Source organism: Harpegnathos saltator, unplaced genomic scaffold (genome assembly GCF_003227715.2).
Source record: "Harpegnathos saltator strain DR-91 unplaced genomic scaffold, Hsal_v8.6 scaffold406, whole genome shotgun sequence".
Lineage (NCBI taxonomy): Eukaryota > Metazoa > Arthropoda > Insecta > Hymenoptera > Formicidae > Harpegnathos > Harpegnathos saltator.
Genome location: NW_020230213.1, coordinates 502825 through 529905, shown reverse-complemented (window position 1 = coordinate 529905; position 27081 = coordinate 502825). Strand labels below are relative to the sequence as shown.

The following is a 27081-nucleotide window of genomic DNA, read 5'->3' as shown; positions in this document are numbered from 1 at the left end:
CCAGCGGCACACGGTGCTTGTTTTCGTGCTGGATTGCTTGCTGGATGAAAATACTGCGTTCTAATTGGTGCATTTCCATCCATCTTCGGAAATGTACCAATCACAACGCAATATTTTCATCCAGCAAGCAATCCAGCACGAAAACAAGCACCGTGTGCCGCTGGCTTAAGAGATAAGAAAGCGAGAGGAAATGTAAAAGTTAGGATAAGAATTGTAATCTGTTCCAAGGGGAGGCAATAAAGATTACATACATAGTACGAATTATTATAAGCATCAACTTTCCTGTCTTATCTATTTTCTTTTCCTTGGTTACGCCTTTCTATGGCTGCATTCCGATATTCACTGTCAGCACTGAAAATCTATAATGTACGTGACGCATACTATGTATTTTCAGTACTGACAGTGAATATCGGAACGCAGCCTATGTCTATAAAATTACGTAGTACCACCACTGGTTCCTCTCTGCCCTAACGCAAATTTTTCCTCCCTAAGCATAATTCCCCAAGATCAAGTCACTAGAACTTAATAACTTGCGAAGATGATATTGTTAATGAATACTGTTTGTTTTATTTATATTGTGTTTGTTATAAATACAAATGCACATATAACAGGTATTAAAAATATTACTTCAAGTGTCGTTCAATATACCTCGTATTTTTTTTAGGAGTAATTATGTATTGTAACAATGTAAATTACGAAAAATGATTTTAGAACTCAATGATGTAATAGTGGTGATATTAAGTCAAGAAGAAGGCTATCATGCTGCTCACGCTAATTATTTACAAAAAAGTATCTATGAACAAGCGAGTGCTCTTGAAAAAGTAAATTAAATCATAATCAAATATTCTGTATTCATATTTTAAAAATGTTATTCTATATATAACTCATTATCTTTATGTTATATTGTAGGAAGCACCAGAAATAGTATTGTCTCATGAATTAAAAATTAACAATTCATGGACAATAACTTCATTATTGATTCATTTGTCAAGTACATTTCCAAATGCACAATGGTTTTTTTTCTGTATGGAGAATACTGTAATTCGATTAGAAAGGCTATTGGATGTTCTTGGAGGATTCAATGCATCACTAGTAAGTTATATTATTATTTTCCAAACAGATACAAGTTATAGTCTAATTAAATTGTTGATAATCTAGGATATATGGATTGGACATGCACTTTATGACCATGAACCTACCATTATCCATCATTTTGAAAAGCATACTAGGAAATTTAAATATCCGAATATTGCATCAGGATTTGCCATGACTTCTAAGCTATTAAAAAGGTATATTCAACTGTTGTGTTAAATAGAGACTACACATATATTTTGCTCTATAAAATTGATTTACTCTTATGCACAATTTTTTGGAAGTATAGAATTTCATATTTCTTTTAAACATTAAAAACTTGATATTCTAGTTTATCTCAACAAGTTTCTGAAGGTAGTGCTCCAAAACCAGATTTTTCTATTGATGCATCCTATGAATTTGCAAGTTTTGTTCTAAAAAGTATAAATGCTGTAAGATTGACACATGTGTCTAAAATATGTGTTGTGTCTGGCTCTGATTGTGCCACATATCCTCGATTCTTCCATCCTTGTGTAAGCCATACATGCATCAATTAAAAATAATCAAATAAAAATAATGGAATTGTACCAAAATATATTGTTTCAAATGTTTCTAATATTTATAGAATTCTTCTATAACTCCAGAAAACATATATTTTGCTGTTAAGACTTGTGCCAAATTCCATACAGACAGAATCCCAGTGATTAAACAGACATGGGCAAAATATGCATTAAATATAGGATATTTTAGTGATACAGCAGGTATGTATAATCAATGAAATCAATGAAATATATATTGCTATATATTTACAGTCTTTATTAATTACTAAATTGTTCTAGTATAGACAAGTATTTACAAAATGTGTACATTGTACCAAATACTACCAAAGGACATTGCGCTAAAACTTATAGCATTTTGCAAATAGCCAGCCATGTACTGAAAAGAGATAATCTAGATTGGCTAATTATCAGCGATGATGACACTATATTCAGGTATGAAGACTATGTTCAGGATTACAAATATAATATATATGCAAAGATGAATATAATTTATCTAATAAATCTAAAGAATAATTCATAAGGGAATAAAAATTTTAATCAGTCATAATACTATATAAGAGAAATTATGGTGTACTTTTTATTATAGCATAGCACGTTTATTACGCTTGCTTACGTGCTACAATCCTAATAATCCAATCGCGATTGGTGAACGTTATGGTTTTCGTACGTGGGATAATAATAATGGGTATAATTACTTAACCGGTGGTGCAGGAGTCGTGCTTTCTGCTCCCATGGTTTATCGGATGATAGAACCGGGTGTATGCAATTGCCCATCTGCGATTACTCCCGACGATATGCATTTTTTCGGCGCTTGCTTCCTTCGACTCGGGTATATTCATTCACAACCGGTACATTCTCCGCTTTTTCATCAGGTACAATAACAAAAGAATATTGTATGTCGCGAATATTGTATAGCAGTCTTTAAATATTGTATGAACATAGATTTATATTTGTTTTCTAGGCACGGCCCATGGATTACGCTACCGCTTATCTGGCATCACAAGAGCCTGTGTCATTCCATAAATTCTGGATGATTGAACCTAAGATAATATATGATGAATGGTTTGCAGAAGCAGATAGTATATTATCTAAACCTCCACGACACACGGAATTGTAACATAGCCTCTGGTAGGTTATACAAAAAAATTTTATTTTCATACATATACATACAAATTTAGACCACTTCTTTAGTTTTGTTTAAACTAAAAAGCCCAAAAACAGAAAACAATGAAATATGTAAAAGTTCAATGAGTAACATTTCTATATTCTTAATTAGTAATATATTTGTATATAAAAAATATATATAAAAAAAAATATATTTGTTAACAAGACATCTGAATGTTTTAATGGATATTAAATCTCCGTTTGGTATATTAACAATATATAAATATACAGTAATTATTTAGAGGAATCAGCTCCAATGACCTTGATATGTTATTAAAGTTGGTCATTTTATATCGAATAACTTTCAAAAGGTTATCCAACATATATTGAAGTTATTAAAGCTGACACTTCCCTAAACAGAAATTATGTCATCTACGATAAAACGTATCACATAAACCTTTTCAATTGTTAGTGCAATGTATATAAATATAAAAATTATCAAACACAACAATAATGTTGTAATGATAAAAATAGAAAAATTTGATTTCAATATAACGTTTCAATATAATTCAATATAATATTGATATTGCATTTATCGTAAACTTCTGCGTATTTTAAATCATCTTCATCTCTTGGATTAGAAATAGCAGTTACAAGGCATGTTACTCTCAGAATTGAACAGCATCAATCATATTATAATTTAGACTTCACAATTTCAGTCCACCACGACGGACGCTGCAGGTTCTCTTTCTCGCTATATATCCATTCCTTCATATGTTTATATACCTGGAAGAAGATAATTATATTATATGCGAATGATTTAATGTAAATTATTCGAAGAAGGATGCATACCTCTCCATCAGACATTCCCAGAGGTGAGTTAAGTACAAAATCAGGCGGTGCCAAGACATCGACCAGCGCAACTGCATTGTCAACTAATTTCTTACAGAGTTTTATAATTCCTTCTCGTAAAAGGTTGTCGATATTAGAATCAGGAGATGCGAAACCGCCAGCATACAAATCTCCCAGTCTCTTCTCCAAAAGTACAGCTCCGAACAGAGAACACAAATCAGTCAACACTTGTCGTTCGTTCAAGCTCCATTTTGGATCTTGCAAATTTTTGCAGAAATATGATAATACAGCGTGCTACAAAGAAAAACCAACAAATTAATTTCCTTGCGTTTGATGATAGATTATAGATCACTATAATTAAAATCAATTTTAAAGAATAAAAATTTAATTAACAAGGTAAATCGCGCGTACATATTATCAGTTTTTATGGATCTTTGTCAGATGTCTCATTTAGATGTTATATACATATTTTTTACCTCCGCATACACGAGAGATAAGGTCCGCGCTAGGAATGTTTGGGAATTATTTTTTACATCAAAATCAGACATTCCGCTCGATTTAAGTTGCTTCACATGTTGGTACGTCTTCTTCAAATAATAACACACCAACCATTTAGAAATTAGAAGCAAATCTAAAACGGAAAAATACACATCATTCATAGATAGTATTTCGTAGTTAATCATTTTCATAGTTAATCAGTTTTTGTACATTTAGGCTCTACTGTGTCATCTATTGTCTTTCTGTCAAATTTGATACTGAATATCTGTTCCGCAACAGGAAGAAAGTCTATGAAACCAAATGGAGATGGTACAAGACGTCCTTTAATTGCATTATCCCATTGGTTTAAGAGCCAGTTACTTGCTTGTTGTACGAGTATATTGTTTTCACCTTCGTATGTGCAGTTCGCATCGTTATTTGCTCTTATTTCACCCAAGCGCGACACTGATAATGAAGAAATGTTTTATTATTTTACAAGTATTATTGATACATACGATGCATATATGTGTGCGATAAAACGAATAGAATATTTCACGTCAGAATTTTTTTACACTTACTTTTCAAATATCCATGGCCACCGCAAGACTCTCTGCAATCCTGAATTGCATCGCGAGCTGTCCATGAGCAAAATGGTTTAGTTGCGGAAGACAATGCATGTATCTCCATTCCCATATTTGCAATCAAGTCTGGATCAATGTTTTCATCCGTAAAGCGACTTAAGTTAAATTCTATTAGCTTTATAAAGAAATCTTTGGAAAACAGTTTTATTGCGTATGTCGCAGCTAAGTGAGGCAATAATCTCCATTGCTGGAACATCAAATGTAATATATATCTATGTAAATTATAATACATTGACTTTTGTCTTCCAGAAACTCAAAATGAAAACCATGACTTATAAAAAATTAAGAAACTACGTACTTGCGTTTGATATTCTATAACTGGCAATTCATTGTCCTCTGTTGGGCCAAATTGTCTTCTCACAGCACAGTAACGTAATGCGATCACTATTGCGAGACTCATATATTCTGCGCATATGTTAGTAATAGCGATACGACCTCCTGATAATGCACCTAACGATGAACCTGTGCCAACACAAACAAACGACAATGAATCATGATGAAACGGCAATATTATTGTGATTATTGCTTTTAATGTATATGCGCACCGAATCTTTTGCTCTCGCTTTTTACAGTGGTCAAATATTTTCCATCTTCAGTAACATCCGCTGTACGATTTAACAAACAATTACGTAGTACAAAATATTTGTTAAACATTACAAATCCGTTGTCTATTCCATTTAGTCCTATCTTTTCACCCATGTTACCAACAGTAACACCTGGCATGGGCAGATGAGTCTCTAAATCGCGAATCTGTACGATGAAAGGATGCAGACCATGATTTACCCCATCCGGTGTAATTAACCGTGCAAATAAAACAGCATGTGTCGCAGTTTTCCCTACATGTACATAAAGATTGAAAGATGTTTTGCATTTAGTGTTATTGCTTCAATTGTTAATTTCTTAATTTTTAGCTTGTAACTTACCTAAGCCACCAACCCAACATTTTGCAGCTTCAAAATCTGGTGTGTGAAAAATGAAACTTTTTGTTGCTACATCATATGTTGCTGTAGTCCTTATGCCTTTTGCATTGGTACCATGGGAAATTTCAGTCAAGGCAAAACAGCCAATATACTAAATGATTAATACTAAATGAAAACATATGTATTTTATAGTCATATTGTTATTATTTTGCATACATACACTTCCATCTTCAAATTTTTCTATCAAATGATAATGTTGATCAGTACCCAGTGCAAGTATACTATTCGGAACCATACCTCTTGAGACCCCTAGTTTTATAATTACAGATGGATCATATTGGCATAAGACATATAGCTCATTTTGATTATTCCATGGCTAAAAACATTACATAAATTATAATAAAATTATGAATACATATAAGTAGCCATTTGATCTGATAATGGAACACTATCATATAAATTTCAAAACATTTATTGATAGCAATTACACTGTTATTATTAACTAATTAGATATTAGCTAATAATTTAATAATTAGCTAATTAGCTATTATTATTAGTTGATAATTTAATAACTAATTAGCTGTTAATTATATAATTACAAAAATCTCAGCCTCATTAATTGCTCTCACTCCAGCATTACAGTGTCTTTGAATCTCATCTAATGTTGCTGACCCTGGCAACCTTTGAAATGCTGGATTAGTTTTCACTAGCTTCCATAAGTCATCCTAAGTATTTATTTAATATATGTTAGATATATTCATATATAAATTTTTATAGTTGATGAATTATCAACAATATAAGTATTAATATCTATTTTCTTTAATACCTCGTATCGTAGATAATCTTCTCCATTTAAAGCCAATTTGAATGATTTCCAGTCAAATGTTGCACGTTTTCTATAAGCATCTAATGGTCCTTTTGGCAAGTCACTTATCAAACTATCGACAATTGATGTCTTCATTGTGCTTGAAAAACGTCTTCCTCCTAAAAAACTATAATTATGACATATGTATCAACAATGGGTATAAAAAATCTTATATAACAAATTATAACCACATTATATTTTAAATATCTAACGTCGCTCCTGCATCTTTTAAATATTTTGAATGATTATGCACTCGCGATAAAAGATCTATCTTTATAGTAATTTTATTTATCAAAGAATTCTTATTTATTCTACCATATTTATTCTACTCTATTATATTAGCATGATTATTTTTATTAGTTAATAGTAAAATATTAATTGTTATTCGATGTTCCATCATTCATTCTTTCGTAATTGTATCATATATGGTAATTAATAACTATGTATGCATAGTTTTGTCTTTCGACCCAATAATGTAATTTTAGCGTTCATCATATCTAAAAAACGTTGTTGCAAAACTCCCTAATGTTTAATATAGATGATATAGCCCTGGTCCACCATATTGCTTCAAAACGTAATTATTCTTGTAATAATCAACTATGATCAATTTACTTACAGTTTAAAGTAAAATTATGAGACAAGGTTTACACAAGTTTCATACATATAGCCATGTTTCAACATTTCATGCCGATATGAAAATTTTACAGTTCATTTAACTGGTGGTCTGTTCTTTTTAGCTGCACTACTGAACTGGTGCTTAACTTTAATTGGAAGTTAAAGTGAGAAAAAATATAGTTGTCTCATTCTAACTTATTGCACTAGTTCCGCAGTGCAGTTAAAAAGAACAGACCATGGTTCTGGTTCAGTTCAGTTCAGTTCAGTTCAATGTATGGCTCCGGACAAATTGGGGTACGTCAACAGTACCGCGATTCTGTAACTCGTTATTGGAGTTAACGACACTTTCGTTATCGTTGCGCAGCTTTTGTATACCGTAAGAAGTAAGCGTAAGCGATAAGAAATAAACCAATCACAGTCGATTATGACAAAAATAATCAACTGTGGTTGGTTCATTTCTTACTGTTCACGCTTTCTTCTTATTGCTTACGGCCATTGTAGACCACGCTTTAGAAACACTGCGTTAAATAAAAAAATGTTTCAGACAAAAGTTGTTTGACTTGAAGGGGGACAAGACAGCGATAGCATTTTGTTAATAGATGGCGCCACTTTCAAGATATTCACTGACCATCAATTTTTATAAATGAAAATCCCAACTTTTTATTATATCTTCTTTTTCTACCAATTAATTTGAACAACTTTTGTCTGAAACATTTTTTATTTGCTTAATATTTTTTGAGATATTTAAGGAAAACTTGGTAACTTTTCCAACATTTATCTTACGATATTTCGCTAACTATTCGTCGACAAAAAAAATAGTATTAGACTTTTTTACTTTATTTAATATCAAGAATATATTAATAGTGCCCTAACTTTTGTTAATTTAATAATTTTGAAATTTCCAAAGGTCGATAAGTTAACAAAAGTTAGGGCACTATTATAATAATATATTCTTGATAGTAAGTAAAGTAAAAAAGTCTAATACTATTTTTTCTTTCGACGAATAGTTAGCGAGATATCGTAAGTTAAATGTTGAAAAAGTTACCAAGTTTTCCTTAAATATCTCAAAAAATATTAACCAAATAAAAAAATGTTTCAGACAAAAATTGTTCAAATTAATTGATAGAAAAAGAAAATATAACAAAAAATTCGGATTTCCATTTATGAAAATTGATTGTCAGTGAATATCTCAACAGTGGCGCCATTTATAAACAAAATGCTATCGCTTTCTTGTCCTCCTTCAAGCCAAACAACTTTTGTCTAAAACATTTTTTGATTTAACGCAGTGTTTCTGAGATATTTGTGATGTGACATTAAAATGGGACACCCTGTATATAAATTGTTTCACATTGCAGTATTGCGGCGATAATCAGAAATATTACGTGGCGGTCTGTCATGCTGGAATATAGCGGTAATATTCCTGTGATATTGCAATGAGATTTATCATCGCGCAATAATGTTGTTATATGGCCACTATGTTGCCATACGATAGTCACATTGTAACATTGCAGTAATATTCTAGTGAAATTGTAATATTCCAGTGATATTGTCTGATATATCGCTCATCTGTTAAGTCAAAACGCAAATATTTTCGGTAATCATAGCTTCAGAATCATAAATTTTATAAGATTTGTAAGATACTATAAACCATAATTGCTAAAAAGTTTTTATTAAAATCAGTATCTTATCATTATCATTTTTATAATAAAAATACAGATATAATATTAACGTATATATATATAAGACAATTTTCAATAATAGAAATATAAATATAATGATAGCATAAAGAATAATGTTTATAGGTTCGATTTGCGAGAAGTTCTCAATAAGAACTTTTCGCAAATCGAAAAAGTTTTATGTCTTATTCAGTAAAGGATTCTGAAACTGAGTACAGCAACCGTCAATAACGTGACTATTTTTGAGACTAAACTTTGAGCTAACAGATATTAAAGAAATCGCTAATAATTCTTTTCGGGAATAATTTTTTTAAGAGTTTTCGGGTAAGCTTTTTACAATTTGACCATTTAGATCTAAACAAAACGGCGTATTTTCTTCAGTCTGTCTTTTATGAAAATCATTGATTTCTTTAAAAAAATTGTTATTTTATACCGGAAACTACAAAGATCGCATTATTAACATTTGTACCTTAAAAATATGTGGGTAGTTTTTTTTCTAAATTTTTTTTCAATATGGCGGACTCAACATTGCAGCCGAAATCACGAATTTCATCTTATATCGATTTTTCTAACGTTTTTTTCACTTTATAATGCTGATTTATTCAATCTGTCTGATATATCACTCCGCAACATTGTTATAATATTCCTGCGATATTGTAGATTGATATATCACATTGAAGTATTACTGCGATACTCAGAAATATTACATACATGGTCTATCATGCTGGAATATAGCGGCAATATTCCTATGATATTGCAATGAGATTTATCATCGCGCAATATTGTTATAATATTGTCACTATGTTGCCATACGATAATCACATTGTAACATTGCAGTAATATTCCAGTGATATTGTAATCTGATATATCACTCCGTAACATTGTTATAATATTCCTGCGATATTGTAGGTTGATATATCACATTGAAGTATTACTGCGATATTCAGAAATATTACGTAGTGGTCTATCATGCTGGAATATAGCGGCAATATTCCTGTGATATTGCAATAAGATTTATCATTTCGCAATATTGTTGTAATATTGTCATTATGTTGCCATACGATAGTCACATTGTAACATTGCAGTAATATTCCAGTGATATTGTAATCTGATATATCACTCTGTAATAATGTGATAATATTGCTGGAATATTATATAATAATCTTGTGATTTTGTAATATTGCTACGATATTATAATATTGCTTCAATACTGCTGCAATATTGCAGTGCTGTGTGGGAGGTAACGAAGGGGAACAGATTTTAGGAATTCAAAGTTTCATAACCCCATAATTTTTAAACTGTGACAGATAATTAAATTCTGCGGTTGTGCTGAGTTGTGCTATTCGAATATAATAAGAATACGTGCAAATATTTTTCAAAAACCACATGGATGAAAAAATATTCTATTGGAAGTAATGGGAGTTAATAAACAAATTCACATTTCTGAATTTATGAAAATTGTGCTGCATTGTGCTGACGAAGTGCAATATTTTTTCCTAATGACAAAATGTCGTCAGACTAATAGATACCGCAGCACAGGTAACGAAGGGGAACAGATTTTAGGAATTAAAAGCTTCACACCCCCATAATTTCTAAACCATGACAGATAAATAAATTCTACGAGTTGTGCTAAGTTGTGCTACTCGAATACAATAAGAATTCGCACAAATGTTTTTCAAAAACCACATGGGTGAAAAAATATTCTATTGAAGATAGTGGGGGTTAACATGCAATTTCACATTTTTGAATTTCTGAAAAGTGTGCTGACGAAGTGCAATATTTTTTCCTAATGACTAAATGTTGTCAGACTAATAGATACCGCAGCACAGGTAACGAAGGGGAACAGATATTAAACTTGATACAGGCGCAGAAGTGAGCATTTTACCTGACAATATTCTTAGGCGCATCGCACCAAATGCTAAGATAGTGGAAAGTAGCATGTTATTAGTGTCTTATGGCAGCTCTGATTTTAGAATTAAGAGTCTGGGAGTGGTCAAACTAAACTGCTGTGTAAAGAATATATGTGCTAGCATTACCTTTGTAGTTGTAAAGGGTGATAATCAAATCCCTCTGTTAGGCTTGCAAGAGTAGGCCCGAGGTGGCGCCGGCCGAGGAGCCGCCCCCGATTCGTCGGGGGTCTTCTCGGTCGCCTCGGGCCCGCCTCCGTCAGCGCGGGGGGAGACGGGGTTAACCCGACTCCTCCCGCGCCACGGACATGGTAGGAAAGGGGGGGATGGCCTGTTTGGGGACGGGCCCCACCCCTCCTCTACCTCAAATAGTGAGGGAGGCTTAGCAGGAGAGGTGGGTGGATGTCCCCCCTCTTCTTAATTGAACCGGAAGGCCAACCCGGCTGGGGCACCGCGTCTCTCAACTCTCCTCGGGGAAGAGGCGCAGTATTTGGGCGTGGGGCTCCATTAGAGCCCCGGGACCGGGTGTCGGGGAGGGAGTGCCGGCGCAGTTCCCCTGACTCCTCACATTCCGGCCCGAATGGTAGACACCCCGGTGGGGTTTTAGCCGGTAAAAGTCCGGCATAACCCCTGCTCCCCCAAGGGGCGGGGGTATCCATGAGGATTTCCCCACCGTGACCAAAAAAAGAAAAAAAAGGCTTGCAAGAGTGTTTAACGTTAAAACTTATTAAGCGAATAGATGCAATTGAAAAAGTAATGTTTAAATCAGTTAATGATGTTGTTACTCAATATCAACAAGTATTTGAAGGGCTGGAAAGATTTCCTAATCAACATCACATAACTTTGAAAGAGAATGCCAAACCTCGTATTAGCCCCATCAGGCGCGTTCCTCAAATATTGCATGATCGTTTAAAAATAAAGTTATGTGATCTTGAGGAAAAAGGAGTCATTCGAAAAGTAGACAAGCCCTCAAAGTGGGTGCATCCATTAGTCATAGTTGAAAAACCAAATGGTGATCTAAGGTTGTGTCTAGATCCTAAGGAGCTGAACGATACTGTCAGGCGGGAGCACTTTCTAATACCATCAGTAGATGAAATTGCAGGAAGATTGAGCAATAAAATATATTTTACTGTACTGGACATGAAAAATGGGTATTGGCAGGTTGAGGTGGATAGTCCTAGTGCTGATCTGTTAACATTTGGAACACCATTTGGTCGGTATCAGTTTGTGCGTCTAGCTTTTGGCATATGTTCAACACCTGAAGTGTTTCAAAAGAAAAATTATGAAGTATTTGGTGATATTGAAGACGTAGGAGTGTACTTTGATGACATAATTGTAACTGGATCGTCGGATGGTGAACATGACAGAAACTTACAATGTGTCTTGGAGAAGGCATTAAAGTATAACATAAAGTTCAATAAATCAAAAATACAATTCAAACAAAATAGCGTCAAGTTTATGGGACAGATGTTTACCAAAGATGGAATTCAGGCAAATGGAAAATATATTAATGCTATTATACCAGGTATGTCGGTAATTACTTTCCGGTTTTTGTAACAGATGTCACTAGCCATAAGTATGCAATGTTATGATTTGATACATATGTCATTTTATTCTACTGACATTAATCTCAAAATTACACAAGTTACGTTCCATCAAAATAACAACGTTATAGATTAATGTTTATTAAATAATTTTTTGAAAATGTCGAGTTTTGTGCCTGAAAACGTGCATTTGCGGCACGCATTATTTTTCTTGTTTAATCAAAAGAAAAAAGCCGCTGAAAGTCATTGTTTGCTGGTAGAGACTTACGGTGAGCATGCTCCAACCATAAGAACATGTGAAACGTGGTTTCGACAATTCAAATGTGGTGATTTCAACGTTCAAGACAAAAAACGTCCTGGTAGGCCGAAAACGTTTGAAGATGCGGAATTGCAGGAGTTATTGGATGAAGACCCAACACAAACTCAAAAACAATTGGCAGAAAAGTTGAATATGAGCCGAGTAGCAATTTGTGAACGATTACAAGCGATGGGAAAGATCCAAAAGATGGGAAGATGGGTGCCACATGAATTGAATGACAGGCAATTGGAAAATCGAAAAATCGTCAGTGAAATGCTGCTTCAAAGGTATGAAAGGAAGTCATTTCTGCATCGAATAGTAACGGGTGATGAAAAATGGATTTATTTCGAAAATCCCAAGCAAAAAAAATCATGGTTATCACCTGGCGAAGGCGGCCCATCGACTGCAAGGCCAAATCGCTTTGGTCGCAAGACCATGCTCTGTGTCTGGTGGGACCAGGTTGGTGTCGTATATTATGAACTGTTGAAACCTGGAGAAACAGTTAATACTGATCGCTACCAATCACAAATGATCAATTTGAACTGTGCATTGATCGAAAAACGTCCACAGTACGCTCAAAGACATGATAAGGTGATTTTGCAGCATGACAACGCGCCGTCTCATACAGCAAAACCAGTCAAAGAAGTGTTGAAATCACTTGGATGGGAAGTTTTATCACACTCGCCGTACTTTCCAGACCTGGCTCCATCCGACTACCACCTTTTCGCATCGATGGGGCACGCGCTTGCAGAGCAGTACTTCGCCGATTTCGAAGAAGTTAAAAAATGGCTCGATGAATGGTTTAGCTCAAAGGAGAAACAGTTCTTTTGGAATGGCATCCATAAATTGCCTGAGAGATGGGCAAAATGTAAAGAATCAAATGGCCAATACTTTGAATAAATATATTTTAACTATTCATTGTAAATAACGTGTTTTCTTTAGCGAAAAAACCGGAAAGGAATTACCGACACACCTGGTAGACATGTCGATCCCAGAGTCTAAGCTGGAAGATTTAAAATTCTTAGGTCTGGTTAAGTTTGTAGGGAAATTGATTCCTAATTTATCTAAAATTACTGCACCTTTGCGTAATCTGACACGACTTGATGTGGAATGGCACTGGACGGCTGAGCATCACGAATCTATCAAACAGCTCAAACATCTATTAACCAGATCGCCTGTATTAGCAGTTTTTGTTCCAACAAAAAAGAAATAGAAACTGATGCGTCGAAGGATGGGTTAGGCGCGAGTCTTCAACGAGAAGGAAAACCAATAGCTTTCGCGTCGAGAAGTCTTTCGAAGACAGAACAACAATATGCCCAAATAAAAAAAGAAATGTTAGCGATTCTATTTGCAGTATAAAAGTTTCATTACTTTATTTATGGGTATCATATTAAAGTACAGAGTGATCATAGACCACTAGAGTCTATTTTCAGAAAACCTTTGCACGCTATATCGCCAAGGTTACAAAGAATGCAACTAAAGTTACTAAATTATAATTTGACTGTGAGTTATAAGCCAGGAAAATATATGTATGTTTCAGACGCACTCTCCAGAGCATATTTAAAGGAAACAGGCTTAAAATCTAACTCTGTGATAGATTTTGCTGTTTATTATTGTGTAGTGAGTCGTCTACCCATGTCAGATGAGCGCAAGGGTTAGTTCCAACAAGCCACTAGCAGTGATCCTCAACTCAGTTTAGTTGCAAACTGCATTATAAATGGTTGGCCTAGTCAAAAATACAAAATACCGGAAAACATTAGAGTATATGCAAAAATAAACTATACATGAGTGATAACTTGCTATTTTTAGAGCACAAACTGGTAGTGCCAAGTATACTAAGAAATGAAATGCTTAAACTGCTACATGAAGGCCATCTTGGCATAGAAAAAACAACGCAAGAAAACGCGCAAGAAAAATTTTCTATTGGCCTGGAATAACGATAGACATAGAAAATTGTATAAAATGCTGCAAAAGCTGTGAGAGCCATGATCGAAAAAATCCTAAAGAAATCTTACTACCCTATCCTCTTCCAAATAGACCCTGGGAACGTGTTGGATCAGATATCTTCACATATGCTGATAAAAGCTATGTCGTTCTCTTTGATATTTACTCCAACTGGCTTGAACTACTAAAAATTAAAGATAAAAGTGCACAAACTGTTATACAAAGCCTAAAAACTGTATTTTCTAGGTTCGGAAGCCCAGACATGTTAGTAGCTGACAATGTACCATATAATAGCGAAAAGTTTCGAGAATTCGCCAAAAACTGGAACTTTAATCTTGTATTAAGAAGCCCGAACTTTCCGCATTCAAATGGGCTTGCTGAAAAGGCAGTATCAATTTCAAAAAAATCTGTTAAAAAAATTGCTCGAAGAAAAAAAAGAGATGGACATAAAAACAGCTTTGATGAATTACAGAAACTATCCATTGAAAAACATGGGTTACTCACCATCGCAATTATTAAACAGCAGCGTGTGTAAAACTAAAGTTCCAGTTTCTGTGAATCTTTTACAACCAGAGTTATGTACAGATGTTAAAGATAAATTGCAAGCAAAAAGAGATGCTAATTTAAATAATTTTAACAAAACAGCTAAAAAACTCAAGCCATTAAATAACAACACTAATGTGACTATATTCAATCAGACAATGAACAAATGGGAGCCAGGCAAAATTATAAAGACTAATGTTGCTCCCAGGTTTTATGTTGTACAAAATTGTACTGGCAACACTATTAGAAGAAATAGATTTGATCTAAGACTGTCAGAAAATGCTTTTCAGATGTTGCCATCTAACATCTATGAAGATCAATCAGGGGATAGTGTCAACCAAGGTGAAGTACTTAAGTCTTCTTCTGATAATGATGTCAATCCGAACAAGATTAAAAAATATTTTGGAGAACAGTAGAGAGCATACTGATTTTGAGATCGAGTGTGGACTAAAGTTGGTGAATGGGGGAGAAACAAACATAAGTGTAAACGCCTCCCCTAAGCATATGAACAGGAAGCAAGAAAATACAAAGAAAGTCTGTAAATCAAATATATTAGTTACTCGCTCAGGACGATCTATTAAAAAACTTGATAAGCATAATCTATAAAGGGAAAGATGTATAATAATGTCTAGTGCCGTCCTCTAGTATCAGTGACAACACACTACAGGGCACGCATCTCAGATAGTAGGGAGACACACATAGAGATATATCTAGTTTTAGGCTAAAGGGAATATATGGCATGTAACCTCATTAATGACTACGTTTACACGGTTTCTAACTTCGACTTAGTAACGCTAATGTTATAATTCCTACTTAAGATGAGTTGCGTTTACATATTTACGCTTTGAAATCTATTTGAAATAACTTAATAACATTCGAGTGAGTCAAGGATTTCCATTAGTACCAATATAAAAGGCCGAAAAATGAAATGATTGTGATTGTAGTCTGAATATAAAAGAATTAGAATATGAAAAGAATAGTATGTAAATAAATCAACAAATAAAGTGAACTTTTAGGTTATATTATGAATTTGAAAATGATAAAATATGTATATATCTATATAGTAAAATTTATATAATAAAATATAATATTTAACTAAAAATGAAATTAAAATTTTAGGTTATCAATTTTGGAAAAAATTAATCATGGAAAATAAGGAAAGCGTACTTTCGTTTGTTGTTATATATTTGAAAATAGTAGAAAATATGACGATGCAATATACCTACTATATATACGAAATATTTTGATTAAACGGCGAAAGCGTCAGAAAGAAATTATATTACAACATTTGTTGAATTTAACACCACCAAATCATTTGCTTGATCTCGGACCCGTATTACAATTTTCACGACATAAATCAATTTTACAATCAAGTTAAGATGTTCAATTTTTATATTGGTATTATTGTCATATTTACACTGCGTCCGTTTACATGTCTTCCTTACGTCGATGTAGAAACTCTAAGCCTCTTCACCAAATGACTTTGAGTTACTACATCAATGTGATAACTTCGTCGTAAAGGAGTGTTTACACGGCATCTAACGTCAATAGTTATAACATCGATGTTATAACTTTGGCGTAAATTGGGCTGTGTAAACGTAGTCAATGTCTAACACGTAATATTGTCCGACAATAAAGACTGTTATTTAATAAGCCCCTTTGAGTTACTTATAACTCATACATTTAATGCCTTCATCGCGCTTAAGCAGACCATATTGCCTATTTATATTGACGTTTATAATGCACGTATAAATGCATACTGATATGTATATCCCCAAAAAAGTACATCGAATCCACGTGGAATGCATTAGTTGCATTCACGTGGAATCCACAAAACCACATGGATTTCACGTAGACACAATAACATTCCTATTTTCGTGGAGATATCCGCATTTATACTATTAACGTTATACTTAAACGTTTAAATACTATTTAAACGTTTAAGAACATTTGTATATTATACAAAACTCACACAGAGAAAAATTTCTTTAGGTTTAATATTTTTACTTGTTCGATTTTGAGTTGTTTCATTAAAATATATTTTTACAATATTATTTTTGGAAATAGAAACTCTATTTCATTGAAGAAAAAAAAACCATGTTAATAAAAAACGGGATTTGAGATAATATTTCTTAAAAGTTTTTTTTAGATTTAGTAATTAAAATTTTTTATTTAAACTTCCTCGAATTTGTTTCAAACTATTTTTTTATAGGTTAACCGTTATAATACTCCATTATTAGTAATTTTGAAACATAGTCTATACTGATATTCATCGTATATCGAATGTTGCGTTGTTTTAATTGTCGACATGAAAAGTTATAACCCAGTAAACACAGTTATGTAACAGTTACATTGTCGTAATGTAACGAAATGTAACATGTAATATAACGTGTACGTTACAAACAATATACATGTTAGTTGTAATTTCCCACTCATAGAAAGTTGCAGTTATATAACAGAAATATCACATGTTATTAAAATGTTATATAGCTGTTATATAACTGTATTATTATTGTTATGTAAAAAGTTTATTCCTAATTTTCTTGCGTCTTGCGTCTGTCGATAGCGTCAATTCCAAGCGGCACCCTTCCATGTGCTGACTACGCTAAGCGTTGCTTAACCTGATAATCCGAGTGTCACGCAGCTATCTCAATGACTTCAACGATGTTCTTGTGACGTGTGTTTATATAATGTATACTTATAGTACTCAGAACATTATAACCTTTCATATCAAAAATTAAAATAACACAACAACATTCAATATGCGACGAATATCAGTATAGACTATGTTTCAAAGTTACTAATAATAGAGTATTATAATGATTAACCCACAAAAGAAATATTTTGAAACAAATTCAAGGAAGTTTTAATAAAAAATTTTAATTAATCTAAATCTAAAAAAACTTTTGAAAAATATTATCTCAAATCCTGTTTTTTATCAACATGGTTTTCTTCAATGAAATAGAGTTTCTATTTCTAAAAATAATATTGTAAAAATATATTTTAATGAAACAACTCAAAATCGAACAAGTAAGAATATTAAACCTACAGAAATTTTTCTGTATGTGAGTATAATATACAAGCTTTCTTAAACGTTTAAATAGTATAAGTGCGGATATCTCCACGAAAATAGGAATATTGTGTCCACGTGAAATTCATGTGGTTTTGTGGATTCCACGTGAATGCGTTCCACGTGGATTCGATATACTTTTTTGTGGGGATATTCATATCAGTATGCATATAAACATGCATTATAAACGTCAATATAAATAGGCAATATGGCCTGCTTAAGCGCGATGAAGGCATTAAAAATACATAGAACTACAAAATAACATAGAAAAACATAGAACTACAAAATAAAGCATCCACAAAAAAGTGGAACGGAATTTCTGATTGATTAGCTTTTCACCATTTCTTTTATTTGTTACTGTTCCGCTTTGCTATTTCTTTCTTTATCGCAATGCACCTTTATTCGCAATAAAAAGTATCTGCAGCTTTTAATGGATTACATGAATAGTTGTATTGTATAACATCAATGTAATATAAACGTAATTACTGTTATATAACGTGTTACATTACTGTTATATTATTATTATAATGTTATCTCTAGCTTATAACAAAACAGTATAACAAATATATAACACAATTATGTTACAACTATGAAACCAAATTATATAACTTCAATATAACTAGAGTATAACATATGTTATATTACATGTTACTCCTATGTTATATAACAGTTATATTCTGTGTTTGCTGGGTATATTAAATTTTAAGTGAAATCGTATTTTTTTAGTCACTAATCGCTCACTGAGCGGTTTTCTCCGCTGAACGCAATGATTGTTGACATACTTATGTCATACCACGTATATTTAATTTCTCGCCTTTCGTTGTAAGTTATTGCTCAGGCGTGCTCCACAGACGGAACAATAGCTCTCATCTTTCTCGAGTCGGGATGCGTCCCGAAAGTCATTAAAAAAAAAAGTATCAACCTTTATGTCCGCGACCGTACCTACCATATATTTATTTATTGATTTATACTTGTTTACATTAAATCTATTATAGTTACCGTTTTTGGAATAGTCAGAAATAGATGTATTCCTAATCATTTCACAGGAAAAAAGGAAGTTATATTGATGAATTGCTCAACCGTTGTATAACCGTTGTATTTTCTGAACACAGCCTTATATTTAAGTTCGTCTTTCTATTTAAGTTCATGTTTAGATACTATGTAGCTAATAAAATGATCCATACAATATCTGAAGATGAACTTAAGACGGTTTTAAATATAAGATCCGACTTCGAATATCGGCCTAAATGTGTGCAGATTAAAAATATTATTTGTTTAGTTTCAACATTTTCGTTTAAGATGGAGTACTTTTAACAAATTATATGATATGTAGGCAAATTCAGAATCTTAAATTCTTCTTAAATTACCCGCACTCAGATTAGCATAAAAGTACGCATTCCGAACAAGTGCGCCTAATAACAAAAAGTTACTAGGCACTGGAACGTGAGGCACTGGGAGTGAGTGCATGTCAATCGAATTCGCCATTAATTTGCAACGGTTTGCGACAATTCAAACGCAAATGGAACTGAGAATGGCTGTAGTTGGTAGCGCTAGTTCCAAAAGTTTTGGTATGCTAAAATTTTCGCCCAATACAATATTAATGATTCGTATTGAACTGTGACTACGTTTACATGGTAATGTTAATCCGGATTAGTAACAACCGTAGTTAGTGAATTCTTTGATCCGATTGGTATATTCTTTTAGATCTAAAAATATACTCTAATCGGGTTCGAGACTGCGGGTGTTTACTTCTAGCAATCTGATTTGTAATCGAATTGGAAGCAGTGATATAAACTGACTTTAGAAAAACTTCCCTAATCCTATTTAACTAATCCGATTTATGAAACGTGTCCTCGAAGTAATCCGATCAGATCCGATTAGCTCATAACAAGTAAAGGACGTGATTGCATCTTGATTTATTTGCATTTCGAAAAAACCATATTAAGATATCAAACCTAACCTTTTATAGTTGAGTATACATACATATCTTAGGTATATATCTTAGGTAACTTATAATTTGATTCATATTCTTGTTTAACAAAAATATTTTTATAAATATTCTTATAGAACACAAACATGGATTTATTACTTTTATGGAATATGTTTAATGATGACGAGGAAAATGAATCTGAATGGCAAATACGTAGAGTAAGAAAAGAACATATTAAAATTAATAACTTTTATGAAAACGTCGTTCTTTATTATTCATTGACAGGTAAGAAGGACATATACACACATATTTACTGAGTTGAATATAACAATGTTAAATAGTGATTTCAATAATATGAGTTCAATACTTATAAACAAAGATTTATTTAAATATCATTTAATATGCGTACACGCGTATAGGTGTATAAAATAATATAAGCATATAAAATTTTTTAAATATTTTATATAATGCATATATAATATTGTTTTGTCATGTTATATATGTATATGTTTTCTTTTAGATTTTAAAACAGATTTTCGCATCAGAAGAGAAACTTTTGAAGTATTGATACAACATATTGGACCATACTTATTGCAACTAGACAATTGGCCTAAGATACTACCGGAGAAACAGATAGCTGTAGCCTTGTGGATATTTGGCAATCAAGAAGTTTACAGGTTGGCAATAATGAAATCCATTTCTTATATTACAATAAAAATTCACAGGTAACAGAGTGTTACCTATTTATGTTTATAAACCGATTGAGTTCGTGTTTATACGTAACTCTGTTATGTATACTTTATATACAGGGTGTCCCATTTAACTTGACAAATCGTAATATCTGGAAAACTACATGTCGGATCAAAAAAAGTGGGTAATGAAATTTGTTCGTCTCGAAGGGGAACATCCAATGATATCAAACTCGACCTCCCACCCCACTCCCGGGGGGTGGGGGTGGGGGGCAACTTTGAAATCTTAAATGGGAATCCTCATTTTTTATTGCAGATTCGGATTCTACGCCACAAAATACGTAAGTTTCGTTCGAAACTTTTTTTCTATTCGTGATAGATGGCGCTATAATCGCAAAAAATTATATTTTTTGCAATTCTCCAGAAATGATCATTGAATTGAAAAATAAAAAAATACCTGTTCAATATTTTTAAAAACATTTTTAAAAAACATAATAACAGTTATTTCTCCCCATCCTCTCAGGGTAGGGTGGGTGGTAACGTTCAAACAATTTTTTCATTTCATTTCATTTCAAAAAAATTATTTCCATAAAAACTTCACGTAAAATCTAATTCTGCAATGAAAAATGTGGGTTCTCATTTGAGATTTGAACGTTACCACCCACCTTACCCCGAGGAGATGGGGGGAATAACTATTATTATGTTTTTTAAAAATATTTTTAAAAATATTGAACAGGTATTTTTTTATTTTTCAATCCAATGATCATTTCTGGAGAATTGCAGAAAATCTAATTTTTTGCGATTACAGCGCCATCTATCACGAATAAAAAAAAAGTTCCGGACGAAACTTACGTATTCTGTGGCGTAGAATCCGAATCTGCAATAAAAAATGGGGATTCCCATTTAAGATTTCAAAGTTGCCCCCCACCCCCACCCCCGGGAGTAGGGTGGGAGGTCGAGTTTGATATCATTGGATGTCCCCCTTCGAGACGAACAAATTTCATTACCCACTTTTTTTGATCCGACATGTAGTTTTCCAGATATTACGATTTGTCAGGTTAAATGGGACACCCTGTATAACAGAGTTACATATAAACACAAACTGTCAATAACATAATATCAATATCATAATTTTCTACTCAACAATGTAACTGTTACATAACATGCACGTTATATGTTATATTTAAATTAGACAATGAGATATTGTAATATTTATATTATGTTGCTGTTAATTGGTGTTTACTGGGAAATATTGTCTTTTCAATAATATGATATATCAGGTGTAGTAAAAAGAAATCCATTATTTTTCCAATAGATGGCTTTAGTTATCTGTATCTCGCGTTGTATAAGTCCGATCGAGTTCCACTAGATGGCATTAGAAAGATGAGATTTCGTACTAAAAAAATTTTTGTGACAGTTTTCTGATTAGTTGACTCAGTTTTGTTTGAGCGCACGTCAAAGATGGACACTAGCAAAGAGAAAATAAGCTATATTTTACAGTTTTTCTTCGATAAAGGCGAAAACGCAAGCCAGGCGGCTGAAAATGTGAATAGTGTTTATGGTCCTGATACTGTAACAGCCAATCACACGCAATTTTGGTTTCGTCGATTCCGTTCCGGTAATTTCGATGTCAAAGATGCACCACGCACTGGAAGGCCAATTGTCGAAAATATCGATAAAATCATGGACATTGTCGAGTCCGACCGTCATGTAAGCACTGTTTCGATTGCTCAAGAGCTAAAGATTGCACAAAAACCGTTTGGAACTATTTGAATAAGGCTGGATACAAAAAGAAGCTCGATGTATGGGTGCCACACGAGTTAACGAAAAAAAACCTCATGGACCGAAATTCCATCTGCGAATCGCTGCTGAATCGCAACAAAATCGACCCATTTCTGAAGTGGTTGGTCACTGGTGATGAAAAGTGGATCACTTACGACAACGTCAAGCGAAAACGGTCGTGGTCGAATCGCGGTGAGCTGGCGGAAACGGTAGCCAAGCCAGGATTGACGGCCAGGAAGGTTTTACTGTGTGTTTGGTGGGATTGGCAGGGAATTATCTACTATGAGCTGCTCCCCTACGGCAAAACTCTTAATTCGGAACTGTACTGTCAACAATTGGACCGTCTGAAGGAAGCAATCGCCCAGAAGCGGCCAGCTTTGGCCAATAGGAGAGGAATTGTGTTCCATCAGGACAATGCCAGGCCACACACATCGATAGTGACTCGCTAGAAGCTCCGGGAGCTTGGTTGGGAGGTTCTTATGCATCCACCTTATAGTCCGGACCTGGCACCAAGTGATTACCATCTGTTCCTGTCCATGGCGAACAATTTTGCTGGTGAAAAATTCGCTTCAAGAGAGGCTTGTGAAAATCGACTGTCTCAATTTTTTGTCAATAGGGGCGAGGGCTTCTATGAGAGAGGCATAATGAAATTACCTTCAAAATGGCAACAAGTTATGGAACAAAACGGCGCATATTTGACCTAAATCGGATCATTCTAACTATGGTAATTAAAGCCTTCAATTTCATGCAAAAATAATGGATTTCTTTTTACTACACCTGATATATACCGTATTGATCCTGTTTACATAGGTTTTCCTTTTGTTCACATGCCATACTGATTTTCAAGTATCTAAAAAAATGATTATTTTGATAAACTTATATGCTAATAATTGAAGTAGACGCAGATAAACTAATAGACTAGCATGAATACATCAAGATGCATCCTTGTACAAACAGAATTTTGTTAATATGTAAAAGAAGGCACATCTGATGCCATGAAAATTGTGTCAATATTGCAGAAATGTTCTATTGTCATAAAAATTGCTACCAATATGCTGACAAAAGAACTAAATTAATACTAAATTATTAATACTAAATTATTATAGTAATAAAAAGACCATACTATGTTCAGTATTCTGTCTATCCAAGGAGTGGCAGGTTATTCATTATAGTCTATTAATTTTTTGAAAATATATATTGGTGAAATATAAATACATCTTGTCAATAGACATTTGAAAAAAGTTAGGTAATTAAGTTAGGTAATTAAAAGTTAGGTAATTATAGAAAATTAGGTAATTATCCAATTTAGACTTTCACTTCCGATTTGGTTGAAATTCACATATTTATATTGTGTTAATGCGTAGTAACCATATTTGAAAGTCAAAATAGTCGCTCTACACCGCAAAGCGAGATATAAATAGTTAAAGTTGACTAATATTACAGATTACGAAATCTGTTATTGCGACAAATTATAGCAGTTTCATTTATTTTTTTTAAATAAAACAAATAAGAAGGAGGTTAAAGATAGCCGCAGCAAAGTACAAGTTAGAAGAAGAAAGTATTTTGCTATTAATTGCATAAATGACAAGAAAATTGGGTGAAACTAATCGGTAAAAAATTTAACTCCCTTATACTTTGTACTTACCTTAAACCACATTGTTATTTGATTTTTTTTTAATAAAACTAATAAAAAGAAAGTTTTAGATATTCACAACAAAGTACAAAGTCATTAGGACAAGAAAATATTTTGCTATTTAAAACAAAAAAAAAATAAATCAAATAACAAGGAGATTTGGGATAGTCGTAGTAAAATACAAAAGAGTTAAGTTTTTTAATTAGTTTCACCCAACTTTCCTGTTTTTTGTACAATTAACAGAAAAGCACTTTCTTAGCCTAATTCTTTTATACTTTGCTGCGGCTACCGCTAATTTCCTTGTTGTTTTAATTACAAAAAAAATTAGTAAACCAAACAACTGCTATAATTCATTATTATAATAGGTTTCTTAACCTGTTATAATAATGTCAGTCAATTTTAATTATGCATATTTCAGTTCGCAGTGCAAAGTGACAATTTTGGTTTTCACATTAGATTGCTTTGGCTAGGAAAGTAATTATAAGATTCATAAAGTACATACCTATATATTTTGCCTGATTCGTATTAATATGATTTGAAATGTAAATCACAAGTAAATAAACCACGTCCTTCTTTACTCGTCATGAGCTAATCGGATCTGATCGGATTGCTCCGAGAACACGTTTCATAAATCGGATTAGTCTAGGGAACTTTTTCTAAAGTCAGTTTATATCACTGCTTCCAATTCGATTACAAATCAGATTACTAGAAGTAAACACCCTGCATTAACTACGGTAGTTACTAATCCGGATTAACGTTACCGTGTAAACGTAGTTTGTATTAGAAGTCCGATATTGCTCTTGAAATATCGATACACAATAATATTGAAAGGAAAAATATCGATACAAAATATCGATATTTAGATTCAAAAGTATCGATGTCTTAAAATATCGATACTGTATCGCCCATCCCTAATTGTAACGCAGCTCCAGTCGATCCAGCAACTATTGACGGCATGCGGAGGCATTTGCCTTTTTTAATTGCGACTTCTCGAATTTTGCTTCAATGGAACCAACAAAACAAATGCATGATACAGAATGGTTATGTTCAACATAAAAAGCTATTTTGCAACTGTGTACAATTTGTGAATTTGATTGGTGTATTCTTTAATTTCAGTTGGATCTAAGAACATATACCAATTAGATTGGAAACCATGGATTTTACGCAGTTACAAAACAACTGTCTTTGTTGAGTGCATCATTGCGAAGAAAGAAGAAGCAAGCGTCCCCCCCCACACAGCACACTTTATCTCAGGGATGTCCGACACCAATATCCTGGGGATATACAAATGTTGTTTTAGATCCTACAAATATCTTACGGACATCTCTTTTAATACCAATTTTAAAAAACCGAAAGTTTCTAAAAAAAAATTGATAGTTACTAAAAGGGATATCCGTAGAATATCTGTAGGATCTAAAATAGCGGATATTTGTATATCCCCAAGATATTGCGGTATCCCAAAATGATGTCTGTCGGACGTCTTTGAGATAAAGTGGGTCTACTGGAGAGGTCTGTTTCCTTATATTAGTCATAATAGCAAAAAAGAGTGACATTTTATTTTGATAAGATTAATAGTCTGTTGTTTACGACAAAATACGGGACAAAGTTCTTTTGATAATCCCAGCAAACACTACGTAACAGTAACACAACTGTTAGTTATAATTCCTCACTCAACAATGTAAATGTGATATAACGTGTGTTATATAAAAATTATATTGTTCAGTAGGAAATTATAACCAACAGTTATGTAACTGTCATTTGATATTTGCTAGGATGCAACACAGAAGAAACGTTTGAATAATTAGAATTACTTCGATAAAAAGTATCCCCAGTTCCCTTGTGTCATAAATCGTGTAAAGTGATATTGAAAAAAATTTGAAGCTAAAATAAATCTAACATAATAATAATACTATTTTTTAACTGCAATTTTTTCTTACAGTTACAAAGCAAAGTGATTTATGTCACTATAACACTTGCGTTCTATAACAATCATATTGTTGAGTAGGAAATTACAACTAACAGATATGTTACATATAATATTGTGTTTGCTAGGTAAAATTTAATATATCTGCACTTATATAAAAGGCAATGACATGAATGTATCTCACAGTTAGCCAACAAGAAGACAAATTTCTCTCCAGTTTTCTAACACTTTTTTTAATACGTTTGTCCTGCACTCGGAATGAAATTAGACGTAAAATATTCCGTCACTAAACTCGGTCGGACCCGGTTATTCCCTCTTTTCAAGTACACTTTTTCCTCGCACTCACGATAATTTGAAGCGTATCGCAGATCAGACAAAAATGAGAACGTACGTACGGCATATATTTATATAAACCGGTTCTAACGCAAACGTAACACATCAGTTTATTCATGACTGAGCATAAACTTGGTCGGTTGCTCGACTTGTATCTGCACACTACATATACATACACATATATAGCGCGCGCACGCGCATACTATACCATACATATTCTGCTGAGTCACATTTGTATTGATACATATGTTAACAATAAAATACGTATTTTAAGATGTTTTTTAGCAGTATTAAAAGTATAAATGCGTATACTACATGTGAACATTAGCGATAAATACTTCATCAGTTATTTAAAAAATTAATCATTATTTTTCTACAATTTTGACGACCACAATTTCGACAAAATATCTCTTTGGTAATACAAAATGGTAATACAAAAAAATGGTAGTACAAAATGGTAATACAAAATGGTAATACAAAATGTAGACGATTTAAATATATTTTTCATTTTAATTGATGCATAACTTTAATAAAAAACCTGATCCTTTGTTGAAAATATTTAACATTTACCTTTTTACTGAATTGATTATTTTTTCTGAATTGGTTACTATCTTTTATGAAGTCAGAGAAAAGAAGAATAAATAACATCTCTTATGTTCGACGAAAACGTTTATTTGGTATTATACCATATATATAAATGGTC

General features: G+C 32.9%; 3 protein-coding genes across 10 annotated transcripts in view; 2 read left to right on the top strand and 1 right to left on the bottom strand.

The window, feature by feature from the left end:
• The first annotated feature begins 512 nt into the window (after positions 1–512).
• Positions 513–3778, top strand: LOC105186724 (beta-1,3-glucosyltransferase). 2 transcript variants are annotated; one of them, XM_025301226.1, is made up of 11 exons: positions 513–611; positions 712–821; positions 910–1092; positions 1159–1289; positions 1424–1604; positions 1697–1832; positions 1916–2063; positions 2218–2503; positions 2593–2759; positions 3455–3610; positions 3711–3778. In XM_025301226.1, exons 1-9 carry the CDS (start codon positions 539–541, stop codon positions 2746–2748), a joined length of 1404 nt encoding a protein of 467 aa, XP_025157011.1. In that variant the 5' UTR covers positions 513–538; the 3' UTR covers positions 2749–2759; positions 3455–3610; positions 3711–3778. The 2 variants fall into 2 exon arrangements, with proteins under 2 accessions (XP_025157011.1, XP_011145423.1); XM_011147121.2 differs by having other exon boundaries at positions 3685–3778.
• On the bottom strand, positions 2943–26597 carry LOC105186723 (Acyl-CoA oxidase 3). Of its 7 annotated transcripts, none has more exons than XM_011147115.3 (12): positions 26441–26597; positions 6452–6617; positions 6225–6350; positions 5846–6001; positions 5629–5776; positions 5251–5541; positions 5004–5167; positions 4643–4892; positions 4296–4529; positions 4064–4218; positions 3588–3881; positions 2943–3521 (listed from the first exon to the last, which is right to left on the bottom strand). In XM_011147115.3, exons 1-12 carry the CDS (start codon positions 26494–26496, stop codon positions 3429–3431), a joined length of 2133 nt encoding a protein of 710 aa, XP_011145417.1. In that variant the 5' UTR covers positions 26497–26597; the 3' UTR covers positions 2943–3428. The 7 variants fall into 7 exon arrangements, with proteins under 7 accessions (XP_011145417.1, XP_019698564.1, XP_011145418.1 ...); XM_019843005.2 differs by lacking the exon at positions 26441–26597 and adding an exon at positions 24624–24702 and having other exon boundaries at positions 6452–6609; XM_011147116.3 differs by having other exon boundaries at positions 2944–3521; positions 26230–26497.
• Positions 20157–27081, top strand: part of Ir68a (Ionotropic receptor 68a) — a 34026-nt gene continuing 27101 nt past the window's right edge. Inside the window, exons 1-2 of the mRNA XM_025301223.1 lie at positions 20157–20302; positions 20538–20694. Of these exons, the coding sequence (XP_025157008.1) occupies positions 20164–20302; positions 20538–20694 (296 nt within the window). The 5' untranslated portion in view covers positions 20157–20163. The remainder of the gene's footprint in view (positions 20303–20537; positions 20695–27081) is intronic.

What these genes read in the sequence shown, in the direction of transcription:
- LOC105186723 (XM_011147115.3), bottom strand. Translation starts at nt 26,496, where the DNA reads ATGAATAAACTGATGTGTTACGTTTGCGTTAGAACCGGTTTATATAAA. An exon ending in TGGCCATGGATATTTGAAAA is followed by an intron (nt 4,530 to 4,642) that starts GTAAGTGTAAAA and finishes CTTCATTATCAG; the next exon opens with TGTCGCGCTTGGGTGAAATA. An exon ending in TGGGAATGTCTGATGGAGAG is followed by an intron (nt 3,522 to 3,587) that starts GTATGCATCCTT and finishes ATCTTCTTCCAG; the next exon opens with GTATATAAACATATGAAGGA.
- LOC105186724 (XM_025301226.1), top strand. Translation starts at nt 539, where the DNA reads ATGATATTGTTAATGAATACTGTTTGTTTTATTTATATTGTGTTTGTT. An exon ending in ACTTCTAAGCTATTAAAAAG is followed by an intron (nt 1,290 to 1,423) that starts GTATATTCAACT and finishes TTGATATTCTAG; the next exon opens with TTTATCTCAACAAGTTTCTG. An exon ending in GATGATGACACTATATTCAG is followed by an intron (nt 2,064 to 2,217) that starts GTATGAAGACTA and finishes TTTTTATTATAG; the next exon opens with CATAGCACGTTTATTACGCT.